We start from the raw sequence: 17,750 nt of genomic DNA on the forward strand, positions 1-17,750 counted from the left end.
ATGAAAAATACCTACATATTTTATGAAGAAGTTATAGGTATGAGGTGTGTGATGAACAGTTGCTGATTTGTATAAGAACTCTTTGAGATAATAAGCCCTTTATATATTGGACTGGAAATAATAAATCTAAGATGAAGAGTAATATTATTCAATTTTATTTATTATTCCATTAACATTAGTTGATGTTATATATAATATTTATTTAAATTGTTACCATATAAAATCGCTTTAATACTATGTTATATAAAACAAGTGTAACAAGATGTTGACAAAATAAAATAATTAACATTATTTTGTGAAACCGCGCAGCATCTGTAAGCTTTCTTTGTTTTAATTTTATGTAAAGTTTATTTTTCATATACTTAATATATTGCTATGAGCTTTGCTATTTATAAGTTTCATACACTACACACCATATTTTTTTTAAAAAAAATTAGTTTTATTTTTTTTAAAATAATTGAATTCTTCTACTCATTATTCATATATTATATATTTGATAAGAGAAAAAAAATTTAAAAAATAGTAAAAAAGTAGTGTGGTGTGTGAGGCTTATGAATAGAATTTTTTTATTGTTATTTGCAAAAAAAAAAAAATAATAATTAACTCAATGAGATTTCTTCACGTCATAAATAAAATAAAAATTCATCGTAATTCTTTTGATAGAAACAAAAAAAAATGTGTTCTTTCAAAATTGAAAGTAGAAGTGAGATAGAATACATAATTTTCACATATAAATACATTTTATACCTTTAAATCGTTAAAATTTATGTACTTTTACGTCAAAAATCGACAGCTAAAACAGTTCGGCCGACGTAACAACTTAGGCTGTTCACGGAATCACGTAAAACTCATTTCGCTACAGGTTTGTACAAATCGATGCCGATGTCTTTATTATGACGGTTAGTGGCATTTAAGAGCGAAAAACGACGAGGGTTCCTTGGTTCATATATATTGCCCTTTTCTTTGGGTTGAAGTCTTTGTAGTTTGTACAAATATCTCATTCCCCAAAAGAGAGAGAGAGAGAGAGAGACAGCGAGCGTCTTCAGAGTTCGAGGTGGGAGATTTTTGTGAGAGTGAAAAATAAAGGACAGCTTTTACAGTTTTGTGCATCCATGGCCGACCACTCCGATGATTTAGACCAACTCCTGGATAGTAAGCTCATAACTCTCCGTGTGCGTGTGTGCGCGAGCGCTTGTGTGTGAAAATTGCAGGTTGAATGACTTCTCGTGATTGCAGGTGCTTTGGATGACTTCGAAAATCTCGACCTCAATCCTTCCCTTCAAAGGTTCTATATGTTTTTCCTCCAATTTCTCTTCTCCAAAGTTTTGGTCTTTGACACCTATCATCTCTGAAAATTCCTCTTTCGTTTGCCTATGATAGAAATAAAGAGGCTAGAGAGACCAAGCAAGATGGGCCACCCACTCTGCCCTCCGGGATTCAAGGACTGGGCATGGGTTTGCCCGACCTGAGAAGCAAGAAAAAAGGGAAGCAAAAGGTTTCCAAGGATTCTCATGTTTCTGAGGCGCTTGACAAGCTCAGAGAGCAGACTATGGAGGCTGTTAAAGGACTTGAATCGGTGACTGGTGCTAAACCCGGCGGAGGAGATGATTTGGGCAGTGATGCTATGATGGAGGATTGGGTCAAGCAATTTGAAGAGCTTACTGGGTCTCAGGTAATGTGCTTGAAACTTTTTGTGAAGTTTCCTTTTGGGCTTCGTCAATTTTTAACCTATCTGGTTGAATGTTTGATTGAGACTTGCGGTTTGAGTTATGAACCAATTATGAATTCTTATCGAGATACGATATTTTTTTTTTCTCCAATTTGTTGTGAGTAATAGGTTTGAAGAATATTGCAGGTATTTAATGATTTTTAACTCTATGGGCTTGTTCTTTGTAACATGATAGCATGGAAATTTGTTTGTAAAAAACCAAAAGTTGACCCTTTATTGTTAAGTGTCACATTAACGGGATGAGTTGTGATGGGATTGCACGGCTCAAGTCTCATATGGCATGTTTACTAGATAGATAAGTGATTGCAGGATCTCCATTTGTAATAATATTTTTTCTTCTTGGAGTATAGCATAGACTTTGTTAGCACCTTCCTTGAATGTTATGCAGTGTTGGACACCGTGTAATGCTGTCCTTAGCGAAGACATTAGATTTGAGTGGGGAGATTTTGTTCCCCTTAATTGTTAAGCCTCGTACTGGTGGTTGAGTTGTGAAGGATTTGCATGGGTTCCGTGTCAATTGTAAGATTTTCTTGGTGGAAGTGGATTTTATAAGCTATTACAAGAAGCGTCAATTGTAACACTCTAGAACTTTTGAAGCATAGTGCAGATGTCCTAGGTCATGATAATGTCATGGTTTTGGCAGAGAAATTTAAGTTTGAAGCAGTGTAAGGAGTTGAGAAGTTTGTATAAATTTATTAAATAATCAAAATAGAATGTTCACGGTATATTTCTATAAACTTTCTCATGGAATTAAATAATCATAGTTTTTTCCCTTTTAGTAAACAGGGAAAGGATTGGAGTTCAATTGTAATTGTGCCAAAAGCTTGTAAAAAAAGAAAAAAAGTGTGATGCTAATTGCGATGGCACACTTGTGCATCACTCTTTTAACCATATTGCAAATAGAGAGTCCTACCTATCTAAAAGAAATTAGGGATTTTGCAGTAGTATTGTGCAATACTATTATTGATATGTTATTTATTCATCTTGCTCTCATGTCGCATCATTGGTGGAAGAGTGCTCAAAGTAAATAGATTACTTATGATGTGATGAGGTCTTTTCAGAATTGCAAGGGATCAAAATGCAGCTGTGGGATATTCTTTCTTTTGTATTGACAATAATATTTAGTGGAATGTCAACTTTTTTAGGGATGTTAATGACTGGGAAGTGGATGATGTTAAGGCTTTTCTGGAAAGACTTCATAGTTCAAAGTTGATGCTAGGTAGGGAGGACAGCATGCTGCGGATTCCTGCAGGAAATTCTAAGTTCTCAGTTTCCTCTTTTTACAGCATATTAACCAGTCACAAGAGCTGTGAATTCCCCTGGAAAAACATATGGAAAGTGAAAGTTCCTTCCAAGGTCGCTTTTTTCTGTTGGGTGGTATCCCTGGGCAGAGTGTTGACAACTGAAAATCTTAGAAGGACCGATATGTACATTGCTGATTGGTGTGTCATGTGCAAGAAGGATGGGGAATCTGTTAATCATCTCTTTCTTCATTGTGAAGTGGCCAGGTTCTTGTGGAATGAGGTTTTGAATCGGTTTGGTCTTCTTTGGGTAATGCCTAAGGAAGTGGTGGATTTATTGGTAGGGTGGAAGGGATTGAAGGGTAGCAAGAATGCTGTTGATATTTGGAAGATGATTCCTTCTTGTCTCATGTGGTGTCTATGGCTTGAAAGGAATGAGAGATGCTTCGAAGACAAAGAATGTTCATTAGGAGACCTTAGGGATTTTTTCTTTAGTACTTTGAGTTTGTGGGCTAAAACTTTTGTAATGGTTGATAATTTCTAGAATTTGTTTTAGATTTTCCTTTGTATACATCTTGTGTACTTAGGCTTATGCCTATTCTTGGGAATAAAATCTCTTATTACTTATCAAAAAAAGAAATCGGGGTTTTGCAGTGAATGAGATTTTCTCAAAATAATGAAAACCATATTGTAGAGAAGCTTAGGATACTTTAATTCTCAAGATAACTCATCTCTTCCCTTTCTCTTTGCAGAAAAAATTTGCTTGCTTAACTTTTGCTTTAATGGGAAATACTTTTTTTTTTTTGATAGGTAATCATAGGAATTTTATTAATAGAAATAGGCAAAGCCCAGGTACACAAGTAGTATACATGAGAAACACCTAGTTAGCTTTAATGGGAAATACTAACTGGCAGCTCCTGACTTAATTCCATATTTGTACTTTATTTTGTGGCCGAAGAAATCTTAGAGAGTCAGACTTTGAAACTGCATCGATCTGAGCTGAAGAAAAATTTAATCGTAAGAAATAGGTTGTTGCGAATTTGTCAAACATTTCTGGATTCGTGACACTCGCATACACACAAGTATAGATTCTTGAGTTGTTTGAAAAATAGAAAGGCCGGGATAGGAAGCAAGCCTTTTTGGATTGCACCAGAAGTAGAGGAGTAAGAATGTTTGCTGGATCAGTAGTTGCAAAATTTCAACCCGAAATTTGATTATGTGGAGTAAAGTGGATTTAGGCTATGAAGTATATTATGTTAGTCAGAATGATGTTTTTTCTTTATGCTATTGCATCCTGCAGGTGCTGTAGAAGTTGGAGTTATGGTTCCACGCAAATACGTTTGGGATTCATTCCATGTGTTTTCTATCAAATCACTGTTCAATGCCGTTTCACTGTTTGGTATAATCTCTGAAAGTTTGAAATATCTTGGGCATTTTCTCCAGGACATGGAATCTATTGTTGAGACCATGATGCAACAGCTTTTGTCCAAGGAGATTCTTCAAGAACCAATGAAGGAAATTGGAGAAAGATATCCAAAGTGGCTGGAAGATCATAAAGCCAGCTTGAATGCAGAAGAATATGAACGTTATTCTCGCCAATATAAACTCATAAAAGATCTAAATGAACTTTACGAAAATGATCCTAGTAACTTCAACAGGGTTGTTGAGCTGATGCAGAAAATGCAGGAATGTGGACAGCCTCCAAACGATATTGTCCAAGAGCTTGCTCCTGATTTTGATCTAGCTAATCTTGGACAGATGTAAGTGCTCTACTTTTTATTTTACTAAATATTACCTGAGCATTTAATATAAAATGTCATTAGCAAAGCTGTCTCTTATCGAGGCCTTTGAGAGTGTGAAGTCTCAGGAATTAATTGCTCTTCCAGCATCATACTAGCTGACACTTGTGATATTCTCAGCTGAAGTGTGAATCCGAAATTAGTTTTGATTTAAGGAGTTTGTCCTTTTATTCGTGTGCGTAAAGAAAGAAAAAAAAAAAAGGTACAAATTTGTAAGAGTATTCCATTGGCTAAGAGTGTCATACCCCTACAAATGCATGTATCCATCATGCCAGATTGGCCGAGAGAAGTCATGCCTTTTAGTTGGATTGAGGCATATACCCCTAGTGAGAGTATAAATTTGTAAGAGTATTCCATTGGCTAAGAGTGTCATACCCCTACAAATGCATGTATCCATCATGCCAGATTGGCCGAGAGAAGTCATGCCTTTTAGTTGGATTGAGGCATATACCCCTAGTGCCAAATTCCTCACTCGTTGGCATGTATTTTTCCCTTGATGTTTAAAATAAAGTTCTGCAACAATTGGAGGTGTTAGGATATTAGATGCACTATCTTGTGGTAGTAGACATTGCTCATTTTATCAGTAGTCTTAGCTACTGAAGCCAACACCTCTCTTTTGCAGATCTCCAGAGATGCTCGACTCCCAGTCAAATTGTTCCATAATGTGAGGAAATGTCTTCTATCCAGTGATTACCTATCAAAAAGAAAAATGTCTTCTATCCAGTGGCATGTCCCCCCAACCCCAGGCTGTTCGTTTATATGGTGGATATTGTTATTTGTTGAATATTTGTAGGAAATAAATTGTTTTATGCTCCAAGAACTAGATGATGATGATGACGACGACGACGAAGATGAGTTCCGCAATTTCAGAGCTTCAGTGTCGGTTCATTTCAAGCTTTGTACCTGATCTGACGTTGTATCCTGAGTCAAATTGTGGCTTTTGTGGGTGCTAAGTTCAGCAATTTGCTTGTGAGGACGTTACATCTCATGCTCTTCTTTTACAGGGGTTTCTATAGATTTACACTTTCTTGGGTCAAAACTCTGCATTCGCCACTTTGCAAGTTGTGAAAGCTGATGATTAAGCACTGTAGTAAGGCTATTGCTTGTCACAGTCTGATAAAAATGCTTCACAACGCACCTGAGCTATCAAATTGAATATGGATGCTAAAACTGAAAGAATATCAAGTCTGAGTTGATATTTTTTTTATAGGGAAAAGTTGGATGTTCTTTGTGAGTCATTAGTGCATCCGAACACATCCAATATCCTTGCAATGGACCAATTTTGATTTAAATTTAGTTTTAATTTTTTTAGACAAGGGGTAATATAACACATGAACTTTTTTTTTTTAAGGCTCCTTAACCACTTAAATTTTATCGAGAAATGTCTAAGCTATAAAGAAATTTTATAAAAATAAATTTATAAATTGATGTGATTGTAATTTAATATGAACAAAATCAAATGAGAACGAATCCTATTATTAATAAATTTATCACAAAAGGCAAAAAAGGTGTGGCATAATTTGGCAAAATCAAGACTGGACAAGAATCAAAGGGGCATCATTAAAGTGATGGATGGGGGATGGCTCGTCAGTCGACTGCATTACCATGCATCGTTAATTATCGAGAGAGATGGTAGAGTTTTCCACGTTTGTCATGAGTTGTGAGAAATCATTGCCCTTCCCCTTTTAACTTGATTGACATTGGAAAGTCACCTGGATATTCTGGATTTGGATTTGCTCGTGTTAAATGGGTTGGAGTTGCCCGAGGCTGGGTATTCTGGATTTCATGTACGTAATTTGGGCACGCGTGATTGGTGTTCGAGGAATTACCTCACCGGAAATTTGAGCAATTTCAGTATTTCAGACATACGATGCTACTATGGTCTTTCGGAGTATCTACCATCTAGAAGATCTCAATGACGTCTAAATTGGGAGGAGGGGAAAAGATGATATCATGATTTAAAGTCCGGAGAACAGATTTATAAGTTTATGATGGTAATTTGAACCTTCTCAGTCATCTTTTTGCCTTCTAACATCGCCCCCTTTTTGGTTGAGTATGTAACACTACCCAATATATAGGTTAGCCAATGGGGAGGGGGAGACGAATCAAAAGAAACGGCGAAGCTTTATATGGACAAAACTTGTAAAAAATGATCACAAACAAAATCAATATTACAAGAAAGTCAATTGATTATAACAATCATGTATGATTTTCATTGCCAATGTCCTTTGGGAGAGTGACATAATCCCCCCCCCCACCATCTTGCTTAATCCATCACAAAACTTGTGTCCTGGAAGAAACCACGGAAGCCCATGCAAAGCAATGCTCCTCATTTCAATCCCACGTCTCCAATATCTGTCCAAATTTTCCCAAAACTTGCTCCATCATCCCAGGCATCGGTTCATTCAGATCATGATCAGAAACTTCATACTCAATATAACTTGTTGAACCCTGGAGGAGGGGAAGATTCACCCAGTTTTGGGAAGAAGGCTTCCCTTTCAAGTGAGACTTGAAGGCATGCCATGATCTTGACCATCGCTACCCATGCGAACGGTGCAGCACAAAATGCATAGCCAAAGACGGCAAGAGCTCTTACAACTCCATCTGAGTACCAAGGAAATGCCATGACCAGAAGGGACCCAAAGATCCCAAGCCATAGCACCAGAACTGGTAGCATTGGCAGTAAAAATGCATTAATGGCTATGGAGCAGAGTCCAAAAGAGCCGAACAAGTATATGGTCCAGCCTATCAGTGGATGAACTGTGTGCGGAATAATGAAGAAGGGTACCACATAGGAGGCAAGAATAGACCACACTGCGATTACTTTGAGCCCTGTCTGTATAAAGGAGATGTTCTTCTCCGATCTCCGGTAGCATATCTTGGAGAAGCTGGGCCGTGCTAGACGAGTCATTGTTATTATTCCTACATAAATTGCAAACTGTATGAGTATTGCGGGTATCTCTGCAGCATACCTGTATATAGAAAATATGTTAGCGTCACAACTATTCTTTGCAATTGATTTCAAAAAATGAACAAAATATTTGTAACTTCTTATCTCTCTTTTATTAAAGATGCCATAAAATATTCGTTCATGTTTGAAACTTGATCTGTTTTTTTCTATATTTTGTCTGAAAAAACAGCGCATAAGAATGCCTAATCTTACCCCAGCGTTTGACGACGCTGTTCGTGCCATGAAATGCCCAAGGGCAGGACAGGCCAGGACCACCAGTACCATGGCTTCAACCATGGTGCACCTGGGAATGTAATCACGCTGTTGGGTCCACAAGGTACACTCCAGCGGAGTCTAAGATCTGGAACATCAAACTAAAGTAATTAAGATAAGCACATAGTTAAAGATAAATGCATTACTTCAAGAACAAATAAACAATTGAAGTTTAAAGCAGAAGAAAAATGGAGAAATTTTATTTATTCTCTGGTTTACGTACAATAGTAAGTAGCATCCATTTGATAGCCCAATGGAAGTCTGAAGGTTCCGTCAAGCTTGGTGCCGTTGGGGGGTGGATGGAACAAAGGCCGATCAAGCAAATTCGGGAAGTATCCGCAAATAAAACCCTGGTCTGCACCATCTGGATTCTCTCTTCCAATCTCTAAGTCATGAACCATGTCCTTGAACACCTCCATTGATGGCTGCAGAACCAGTTTCATAACAACACCCATTAAACACATTCAAGCCAAGTTCTGAAACGAATTATTATCGATTTTATTGACTGAGACCCAATTCCTCATTAGTTTTAGAAACTCATTTAACAGAAACATAAGCAAGAGTTGGAATTTTTACCTGCAAGACGAAGAGTCCAGTGTGAAAGATGCAAGGGTTGATAAAGACAGCACAAAACTGTCCACATTGGAACAACTCATCAGTTTTCTGAAGGAAGAGATTATCAGCATCGAGCATGATAACCCTGTCATATTCGACCAGGCGCCATGCATAGAGTTTGTTCAATGTCAACTTGAATCTCCTGTCGAAGTTGGACTGATCCTTGTATGGATTATCCAGATTTTCAACTCTCACCACCTTTGCCCCATCTTCCTGTTCCCTAGACCACAGATCAAACATGATAACCCGTCACTCCATTTTCAACAACCCTTTTCATCTGATCAGAATTAGCCCATACCTAAAAAACTGCCCATAAATGAATAGATTCAAGGGGATGGTAACAAATTCATGGGGCCACAGCCACTCTCTCCCTATTTGTTTCTTGGGAAGGAAATCTAGGAAATTATCTCACACTACCTGAACAAGTAACAAAAGAAAAAGGAAACAGCGGTGTAAATTGAAAGCAACACATACGCTTTCGATTCTTATATTGTCTGGTTCTTCAGCCACGAAGATGACCCCAAACTCACCATGATTATGATACAAAAAGTCAGAGCTTACAGATCCCATGTGACAGTCAAGCTTACGTAACAATGGCAATATGTGTAACACGGTGATAATAAAGTAAAGATTTTTTTTTTTTACAATTGATGTAACAAGTTTGAGGATTACGCTTAATTATACATTAAATAAATTATTAATGTGGACATTTATCACTTTAATCACTATAAATTATGACTAGTTCACAAAATGACATATTTACTGGGAAATTGATGTGGTTTCAATTCTAAACGTAAAAGCACCGTTTATCTTAAAAGTTTAAGCTTGAATTTAGGATGTCTGCTCTCTGAGATTTCACATGAAAGCACCAATTATCCTAAAACACTTCAAAGCTGAGGAGGAGGAAGATTTACTTTATACTAACAACACTAAATTAGTAAAATATTTAAACAGATAGGAACAGAACCTGAGCTCTTTTTTCCAACGCGGATAGCTAAGCTAAGCTGAAAAAAAAAACAATTCGGGGCCACCTCTGTTTCTGCTTTATGGGGGCAGCCAAGCAAAACCATCAGCAATATTACCAATGGTTTGGTTTGAACAACACTATAGCTGATCGTCTTATCCTTTTTTGAGCAAGAGGATGCTAACCAGCAACAGAGGTCCACGCCGGCGTACGTTAGAGACAGACAGATCGAACAAGACAAAAACGGTGCCGCACGGAAGTTGCAAACAAAAAGGGGGAAAGGAAGGGAAAGCGGTCGGTTTGATGAGAGACTCACAGAGCTCGGACCCATCGGAGAGGAACGTCGAGGGAGGCAATGACGACGAGATCGGCGTCCACGTCCAGCTCGGCGAGCGATCTGAGCATGACACGTGTGGCCACGTAGAAATCGTAGTCCCTCGTCGTCCCCACGTACATAATCGTCGCGTAAGCGTTCCGGTGCTTCTCCCTCTCCTCCAACGCCGTCGTCTCGTGAACATGAGCGAAGAGCAGTAACAGAATCCTCAGAAACCCCACAACCTTGAACATCTCTCTCCGGCCCATCGTTCCTTGGAGTTCGTTTGGAGAGCTCAGGTCGTGAAGAAGTCAAAGGTCCTTCCAATATACCGATATAGTGCTGGATGATTAGAGTATTTAACGTGCTGGATGGGGCCGGGCCCCGGGGACAAAGTCAATGTAGTCGGACTTTATTTCCATCTAACCAAACAGTCTCGACTCTCGAGTACTAGTGTCTGACTATTGTTAATCCCGACCCTTTAAGAGGCTCTCCGTGGACGGTCGACGTGACATGCATGATTTTAAGATTAGAGTCGTGCTATACCATCCCGAGTTTACGAGAGAGCTACCGACAATTTCAAATGATTTTTTTTTTTATATCTTTAAATATTTTTTTTAAAAAAATAATATTTATAATTATAAAAAAATAATTTACAAAAAATAAATAAATACGATATTCATAAATAGTGGGCCAAAAAATTCAAATCTCCTAAATATACGTAGGTATAGTCATTAATGACTAGGTATCAATGAATTAGAGTAAAAATAATAAAGAAAAAATTTATTTACCAACTTAATTTTTATCATTTTATAATATGATATTAAATGATAAATTTATAAATAAAATATAATAAATAATTTTAAATTATTTAATATTATATTATAAGATGATAAAAATTGAGATGATGAATAATATTACTCAATAATAAATGAGAACCAAAGAGTCCTATAAAGAAATTCAAATATTATAAAAAAATATTTCAGATGATCTATAAATAGTAATAAAATAATTTATAAATATTAATAAATTGTTTATAACTAATAATAAAACAATCTTAAAATATCTAAAATAATTTAATTTTTTAAAAAAATAATATTTATAATCGTAAAATGTATAAATATCGTACAATAATTTAAAAATAAATAAATATCATATTCACGCAAAAAGAATTAAATTTTTAATAATAAATATTATTTTTTTTTCAAACGATTACGTAATGCATCTATCATCGACTAATTATAGTATTACTCTTTTTCTAAACAAGGTTCATCGTATGATAGACCCTGTGCCGAAAAGGACACACAAATGCTAAAAAAAAAAAAAAAAAAAAAGAAATACTTATATAGATATACCCGTCGGTCCCCAAGCCGTATCATTCTTAGTCCATGTGTCCACAATTAATGTCACAATCGATTCACAAGATATTTTTATCAACAAAAGACAGATTGGATTAGACTCCTTTCCTCATTGTTTAGCACATTTGTCAAGATTTATTATCAACAAGAGAGAGATTCCATTCCATTCCTTGGCCTTATTGTTTGGTGTGTACTTAAGTAGCACATTTCCCATCGGCCTTCCATTCAACGTTTACTATAATATCAAACGAGAATGGCTATCGTGAACAAATTATACAAAATAAATTTATAAATTTATTATATTTATTTTATAATAAAAATAATTTTATAATCTTATATATTATGTTAAACTACATTAATTTATAAATTTATTTTTATATAATTTAAAATATTTTCCATATTAAATTAAATAGAGATAAGTGTACAAACGAAATGCACGCTTCTTTATACTTACAAATTCTCGCATCTTTTTATATATAAATATATATATATTTCCACAGTTGACTAAATAATAATTTTTTTCATATATATGTAAAGAATATTAACTTATTTCTATTTTAATGGAAGAGACACAAATACGTTAAGTGAGTACTAAAATATTTATTCAATATTAAATAATATCTGAAGACCACTGACACCTGACACCCACATTGAGCCTACCCGACACCCTGCTAGACCACCGCATCAGGTAAGTGGGTGGACATTTTTTTGTAAACTCATCGCATCAGGTTGTGAGTTTATTTTTTTGTAATCTCTTTGTAGTTAAAATATTTACCAAAGAGTTAACATGCGAGCGAGGCTTGGGTGTGATCCCCACCTGTTTGAGATACACTCGCCTGCCCTCATATATATATATATATATATAATATTTTTTATTTTTTATTTTTCAATATATATTATATATAGATATGAAAACAATGCCTTTTAATGAGTTAAAAAAACTCCATACACGATCTCATTTAGGCAATGTATAACCTAAATCTATTCCTCTCCCGATATTTCTTTTTCCTTTCCCTTGTCTCTCCCGTCTCCCTCGTTCTATGAGTCTTTTCAACCGCTACATCATCTACGTTGTCACCCTTGTCGTCTCTCACTTCCACTCTCAGGTGAGATCTCCCTCGTTGTCTCTAGTCTCTTCAGCCGCTACGACGGCTGCGCCGTTCTCTGTTGGTCTCTCATGTCATTGTCGTCGTTCTTGCTTCCCATTGAAGCCTACAACCACGGGTGGGCGAACGGCCCATGGGCCAATCCACTAGCCCGACATCTTGGCAAAGTTACCCACTATAGGACGAGATTGGGGCTTGAAGACTGACTCGATACCTCGTCCATGCGAGTGTAAGGGGTGAGGTGTGGGCGGATAACAGGCTTAATACATAATAATAAATATTATAAAACTAATTTTGGATCTTCCTCTTTGACATTTTCGTAAAATTCAATTCCTATGAAAAGATACGAAGGATAAATATTGAAAACGTTAAGATTTTAGCAGTTTAGGGTTTCCAAAGTTGACTCAAGACCTTAATTGTTTTATACGTAAGATATAGATATAATATTTAATTGATAATTGCTTCTTCTCCAAAACTTTAGTGATGCAACAATGACTATATATATGTAAGATGGATCATGCCGTACCGACAATAGATTAAATGCATGGCATTATTAGGTGGAAGAAGACTATTAATTATTGTTTAAAAATGGTAGAGTAGAGTAGAGTAGTAGTAGTAGTACTCTATATATCTATCTAAAATTTACTTCTAAAGGACGTGACAACCACGCCCAATCGTGAACAAAGATTACTAGGACTAGGAGAAGTAAATCCAGCACGCGCCTGCAATTAAAATTCAAGAAAGACACAGACAATTTTGCCGACCATCATGCATTGCGGTGATGACGCTAATTAAGGAAGGCGATCTGCAGGGAATTAAGGTATCCCCCCTGAGGATATGCTTTTTTTTTTTCTCCGCCACTTGCTCTTAGTCTATCTCCAACTTGATTAGATCAACCCATAAATATATATAATTATATATATATATAATTATTTGGAAATTACTTTTAAGAAGTGGGTATTTCGTGAGCATGTTCTTGATCAATCTAAGCGCATTACAAGGGATCGAGATAGAGTGATTTTCCACATACTTCTAACTTCTAAGGTTTTATTTTTGCATTGTTTATTATGTCAAGAACTCATTATGTTTTGTTTATTATTTGAAGATTGAAGAGATTTAAATGAATGAAGTAGTGTTAGATTGGCGCAAATTAACGATGACAGACTACAAGAAGTTAAGAATAAAACATAAAAAATAATACTGGGAGTGATGGGAGAGAGATGATGGACATACAGAGCTTGGACCCATCGGAGAGGCACGTCCATGGAGGCAATGACGACGCGATCAGCATCTACGCGGAGCCTGGCGAGGGATTTGACCATAACTCGGATAGCCACGTAGAATTCGTAGTCCCTCGGCGTCCCCATGTACATCATCGTCGCGTACGCGTTCCTCTGCGCCGCCGCCGGCTGCGATACTACTACTGCCCCTTTCGTCTCTCCTCCATATGCCGCAGACGTCGTTCCATATGCCGCAGCTAAAATGATCAGCAAGTACAAGAATCTCGAAAACCCAGAAGTCTTTCGCTGCTCTTTCCAGCCCATTCGATCGTGCGTGCGTCCTGATCGTTGTTTCTTTTTCTGTTTCGTTTCTTGCTTGTTTTTTCAAAAAGCTGATCGATCTCCCTCCGTGCTAGAATATATATAATATTGTATGTACCTCGTAGAAGCTAGCTAGGACCCAGTATCGATCTCTGTCTTCTAACCTGTCGCTTAGTATATGCTATACTTTTCTTAGATTCAATGGAGCTGTACAGATAGAGAGACGCGCAGAGTGAGAGGGAGGGAGAAAAGGAGAGAAAGAGAAAGAAATTGATGGGTTTCTGAACAAAGGGTAGCGTCGAAGAAGAGCCTGAAGAAATAAAAGAGGATAAATAAGGAGACGTTCTTCTTTAGGCGTGTAAAGTGTTTTATGTTTGCGGCAAATCTGAGGATGCCAAGACATCACTTTAAAATCTCAGCCAAGTTAAAACAGACATTTTTTTTACTGTTGTGGCCTCAAGTGTTGTTTTGCCATACGTACGGCCGTGAGCTGATTCCTTCGGCATGTTTCGATGGTTGGTATTATATATATCATAATTTTAAATAATTTAAGTGAAAATATTCTATTAAATTTTGAAAAATAAAAAATAAAAAATTGAATAAAAAAATTATAAAATTAATAAATTTTAAAATATTTTTAAAATATTATTTTTCTTTTGTAATTTGTAAAAGTTGTATTAATTTTTTTAATTTTTTAGAAGTTGTATTGATTTTTATGTTTGAATAATAATGAAGTAATTACTAGAAGAAAAATTTAAAAATCTTAAATTGAAAAAGATTTTATAATTAAGTGACGTTTGAAAACAACAATTATAAAATTTTTAAGAAATTTTGAGAATATTTTAAAATTCTTGTAGTCTTCTAACATGTCCTAATGGAATGAAGATTTTCTATACTGATGCGTGTAGAGTAATACTAGATACAATCATATTTTATACAAGTCTCGTGTATTTTTATATAAAAAAATTTGGATTCATCATTAAAAAAATAATTTTTTAAAGTAAATTTTATATTTATCTAATTGTTTTTAAAAAAGAATGTATTATATAAACTTGTTTGCCTTATATTTCAAATATCATTTATATAGCAAGAATTTGCCTAAATATTATGATTTGAAGTGGGAAAATAATAAACATACATATTTTTTACAATACTTGTAACGTTACTTTATAAAAATATCTTTATTTTTAAACATGTGTTCTTATTATTAACGGTAAAAGTATTTCGGTCAGTAACGCCGGCTGTATAAATATCTCAGTAATCTCATAGTCCTTGAGATCCTTAGAAGATTTTTCTTTGGAGTATGGAGCTAGCACTGGTTTTCTCGTTTATAAAGGTTACTTGACCTCTTCTATTTTTTTTTACTTTTCAATAATATTACTTAAAAGCTAAGTTTGAATTTTCCTTTCTAGTTATCACTTTTTATGTTAGGTGATCATGTGGAAGACTTGCATATAATCAATAACGTAGTGACTATGTCAATAAATGGACAAATAAATAAATTAGGAAAGGATCTTTATATCGTATACTTATTTTAAAAAAATAAATAAATTTGAGATTTATATAAAATAAGAAATTAATTTTTAATAATGAGCTTAATTTTTTTAAAAAATTAACGTTAGATACTGTCTTAGAGTTAATTTTTTCATATAAATTTTAAATTTTTTATTTTTTTAAAAATAAGTATACGAGACTTACATATTTTAAAACTGTATAAATCAGATTCCTTATTTTAAAAATAATACGAAAAATTTATACACAATATAATTATATATCTATACTAGCATTACTCAAATAAAGTTTTCCTTTTTATTTTCCTTGTTGAACATAATACTTCTCTCTCACCTTCCTATTTGAGAGTAACTAGTGATTGGTGTGAGGAGATGGTTATCAACTTATCATCTCCTTCTCCATTTTCATAAGATTTGTGTTCCATTGACTATTCGCAGGCTCTTTGTTTAAAGAAAAAAAAAAAAAAGAGAGTATTCGCAGGCTGTCTCTCTTATGATTGGACATGATATTCTTCTTTCAATATCATAAGAAATCACGCGGACATTTTCTTTTTTGGGTTCCAACTCGATCTGACCAGTTGGGGTAGAAGACTTGGTCAATTATATGAATATCTTAACAACTTTCAGTGTATTTTCTAAGATGGATGTAGGATTAATATTGGAATTAATGTACTAAAGATGTTTATTAATACATCATATCCTAATCATATATGAACCATATATATATATATGCATGTACAGATGGCAAAATTAAAGACGATCCTGCATTAATATCGAGTAAGCATAAGGTAATTAATTTGAATAAAATGGAGGAGGAAATATATATTCCATATGGTACGGCTTTTGCTGTCCAAATCACTGGCTGCTGGATCGTGAGCATCACCAAAATCATGACCTGTACACGTTAAATGTGTATATCTACAAAAAAAAAAAAAAAAAAAAAAAAAAAAAAAAAAAGTGCTTTTATAACTAATTTATTGCAACTAAAAAGTTATTTACAATCAATTTTAATTATAAATAATCATTTCGTTAAAATTAACTGACCATAAATAAATAATTTTTTTGTAATATATTTACATTACTAATTATTAAAATGGATGCATTTTTGTAGTCACATGGTTTGCAAATTATGTATACTTCTTTAAAAAAAAAAGTGACTAAATCATAAATCTAAATAAATCAATAAAACCCATAAAAAAAAAGGATGGATTCATATTTATTTTTAAAAAATGCACAAAACTTATAATAAAATGTAAGATTATCCTACCAAAATACTTAATCAAAATATTATTTCAATTTTTATGCTTTCACTCGCAAACATATATATATATATATATATATATATATATATATATATATACACACACACACACACTAGGAAACAACCCCGGAGTGTACCTGATATAATGATTTAAATAAAAATAAAAATAAAAAAGTCAATAGCTTATTTGTCTTGAAAAAAAAATACAAGATTCTTAAAGAAAAACAAAAAATCAAGATTAAAAAAAAAAATCTAAACTTCAATAAAGTATGAACATTGTCCTGCATCTATATTGAATTATCTATTTACTCTCTATATAATAATAATATATTATTAATTTTTTATTTTAAAAAAATTGAAACAAAAAGAAAGGAAAATGAGTACACTGTCAGAGTAAAAAGGACATGAAAAAGATATGTAAATTCATGTGCGCCGTAGGGCTATTAAGGACTTTTTGGTAAAATATGATCATTCATTAAATTTTATAATTAAACTATACGTCAAATGGTCAAGGGTCTTAAGGTCCTTTTGGTAAAACACGATATTTCATTAAATTCTACAAGAGAACTACACGTCTAATAGTCAATAGTTTTAAGGGCCTTTTGGTAAAACAAGACTTAACGGACTTAACGGAAAAATAACAAAAATTATTATTCACAGTTAGATATATAACTACTTATTTTAATAGAGTGGACATATGTGTATATGTGTGTGTGTGTATATATATATATATATAGCATTCAATTTGAACTTAAATGCTAGCTGCTAATGTTTTTTAAATCGATCAAATGAGCGGTACACACACGAATTGCATATAAAGGAGGACTACTCAAATCAAGCACAAGATCAAAATCAAGCAAATCAAGCACAAGATCATGCATCTTGATTTTAGGAAATATTACTGCTGTAAATACTCTGTAACAGCTGTGCAAATCACGGCCAAAAATCTTGTAACAGTCATAGCATATTTTCAGCAATCCTTCCTAGAATAGCTTTCTCTATTCTTGTATATATTTCCTTCTAAGAGTCTGTAATCTGTGTGTAAGAATTTTCTACGATTGCAATAAGAATTTTTCCTCTTCACAGCAT

General features: G+C 34.4%; 2 protein-coding genes across 3 annotated transcripts; one reads left to right on the plus strand and one right to left on the minus strand.

The window, feature by feature from the left end:
- The first annotated feature begins 968 nt into the window (after positions 1 to 968).
- Positions 969 to 5,902, plus strand: LOC109021694 (peroxisome biogenesis protein 19-2-like). Its single transcript, XM_035694182.1, has 5 exons — positions 969 to 1,152; positions 1,237 to 1,285; positions 1,381 to 1,672; positions 4,414 to 4,730; positions 5,392 to 5,902. Exons 1-5 carry the CDS (start codon positions 1,113 to 1,115, stop codon positions 5,435 to 5,437), a joined length of 744 nt encoding a protein of 247 aa, XP_035550075.1. The 5' UTR covers positions 969 to 1,112; the 3' UTR covers positions 5,438 to 5,902.
- A 975-nt stretch (positions 5,903 to 6,877) lies between these two features.
- Positions 6,878 to 14,223, minus strand: LOC109021695 (putative glucuronosyltransferase PGSIP8). 2 transcript variants are annotated; one of them, XM_019004384.2, is made up of 5 exons: positions 13,582 to 14,223; positions 8,569 to 8,827; positions 8,216 to 8,417; positions 7,933 to 8,080; positions 6,878 to 7,741 (listed from the first exon to the last, which is right to left on the minus strand). In XM_019004384.2, the coding sequence occupies exons 1-5, from the start codon at positions 13,890 to 13,892 to the stop codon at positions 7,201 to 7,203; spliced, it is 1,461 nt and encodes a 486-aa protein (XP_018859929.1). In that variant the 5' UTR covers positions 13,893 to 14,223; the 3' UTR covers positions 6,878 to 7,200. The 2 variants fall into 2 exon arrangements, with proteins under 2 accessions (XP_018859929.1, XP_018859931.1); XM_019004386.2 differs by lacking the exon at positions 13,582 to 14,223 and adding an exon at positions 9,888 to 10,226.
- Positions 14,224 to 17,750: the final 3,527 nt, after the last annotated feature.

The sequence above is a fragment of the Juglans regia genome, chromosome 9 (genome assembly GCF_001411555.2).
Source record: "Juglans regia cultivar Chandler chromosome 9, Walnut 2.0, whole genome shotgun sequence".
In the NCBI taxonomy this organism is placed as follows: domain Eukaryota; kingdom Viridiplantae; phylum Streptophyta; class Magnoliopsida; order Fagales; family Juglandaceae; genus Juglans; species Juglans regia.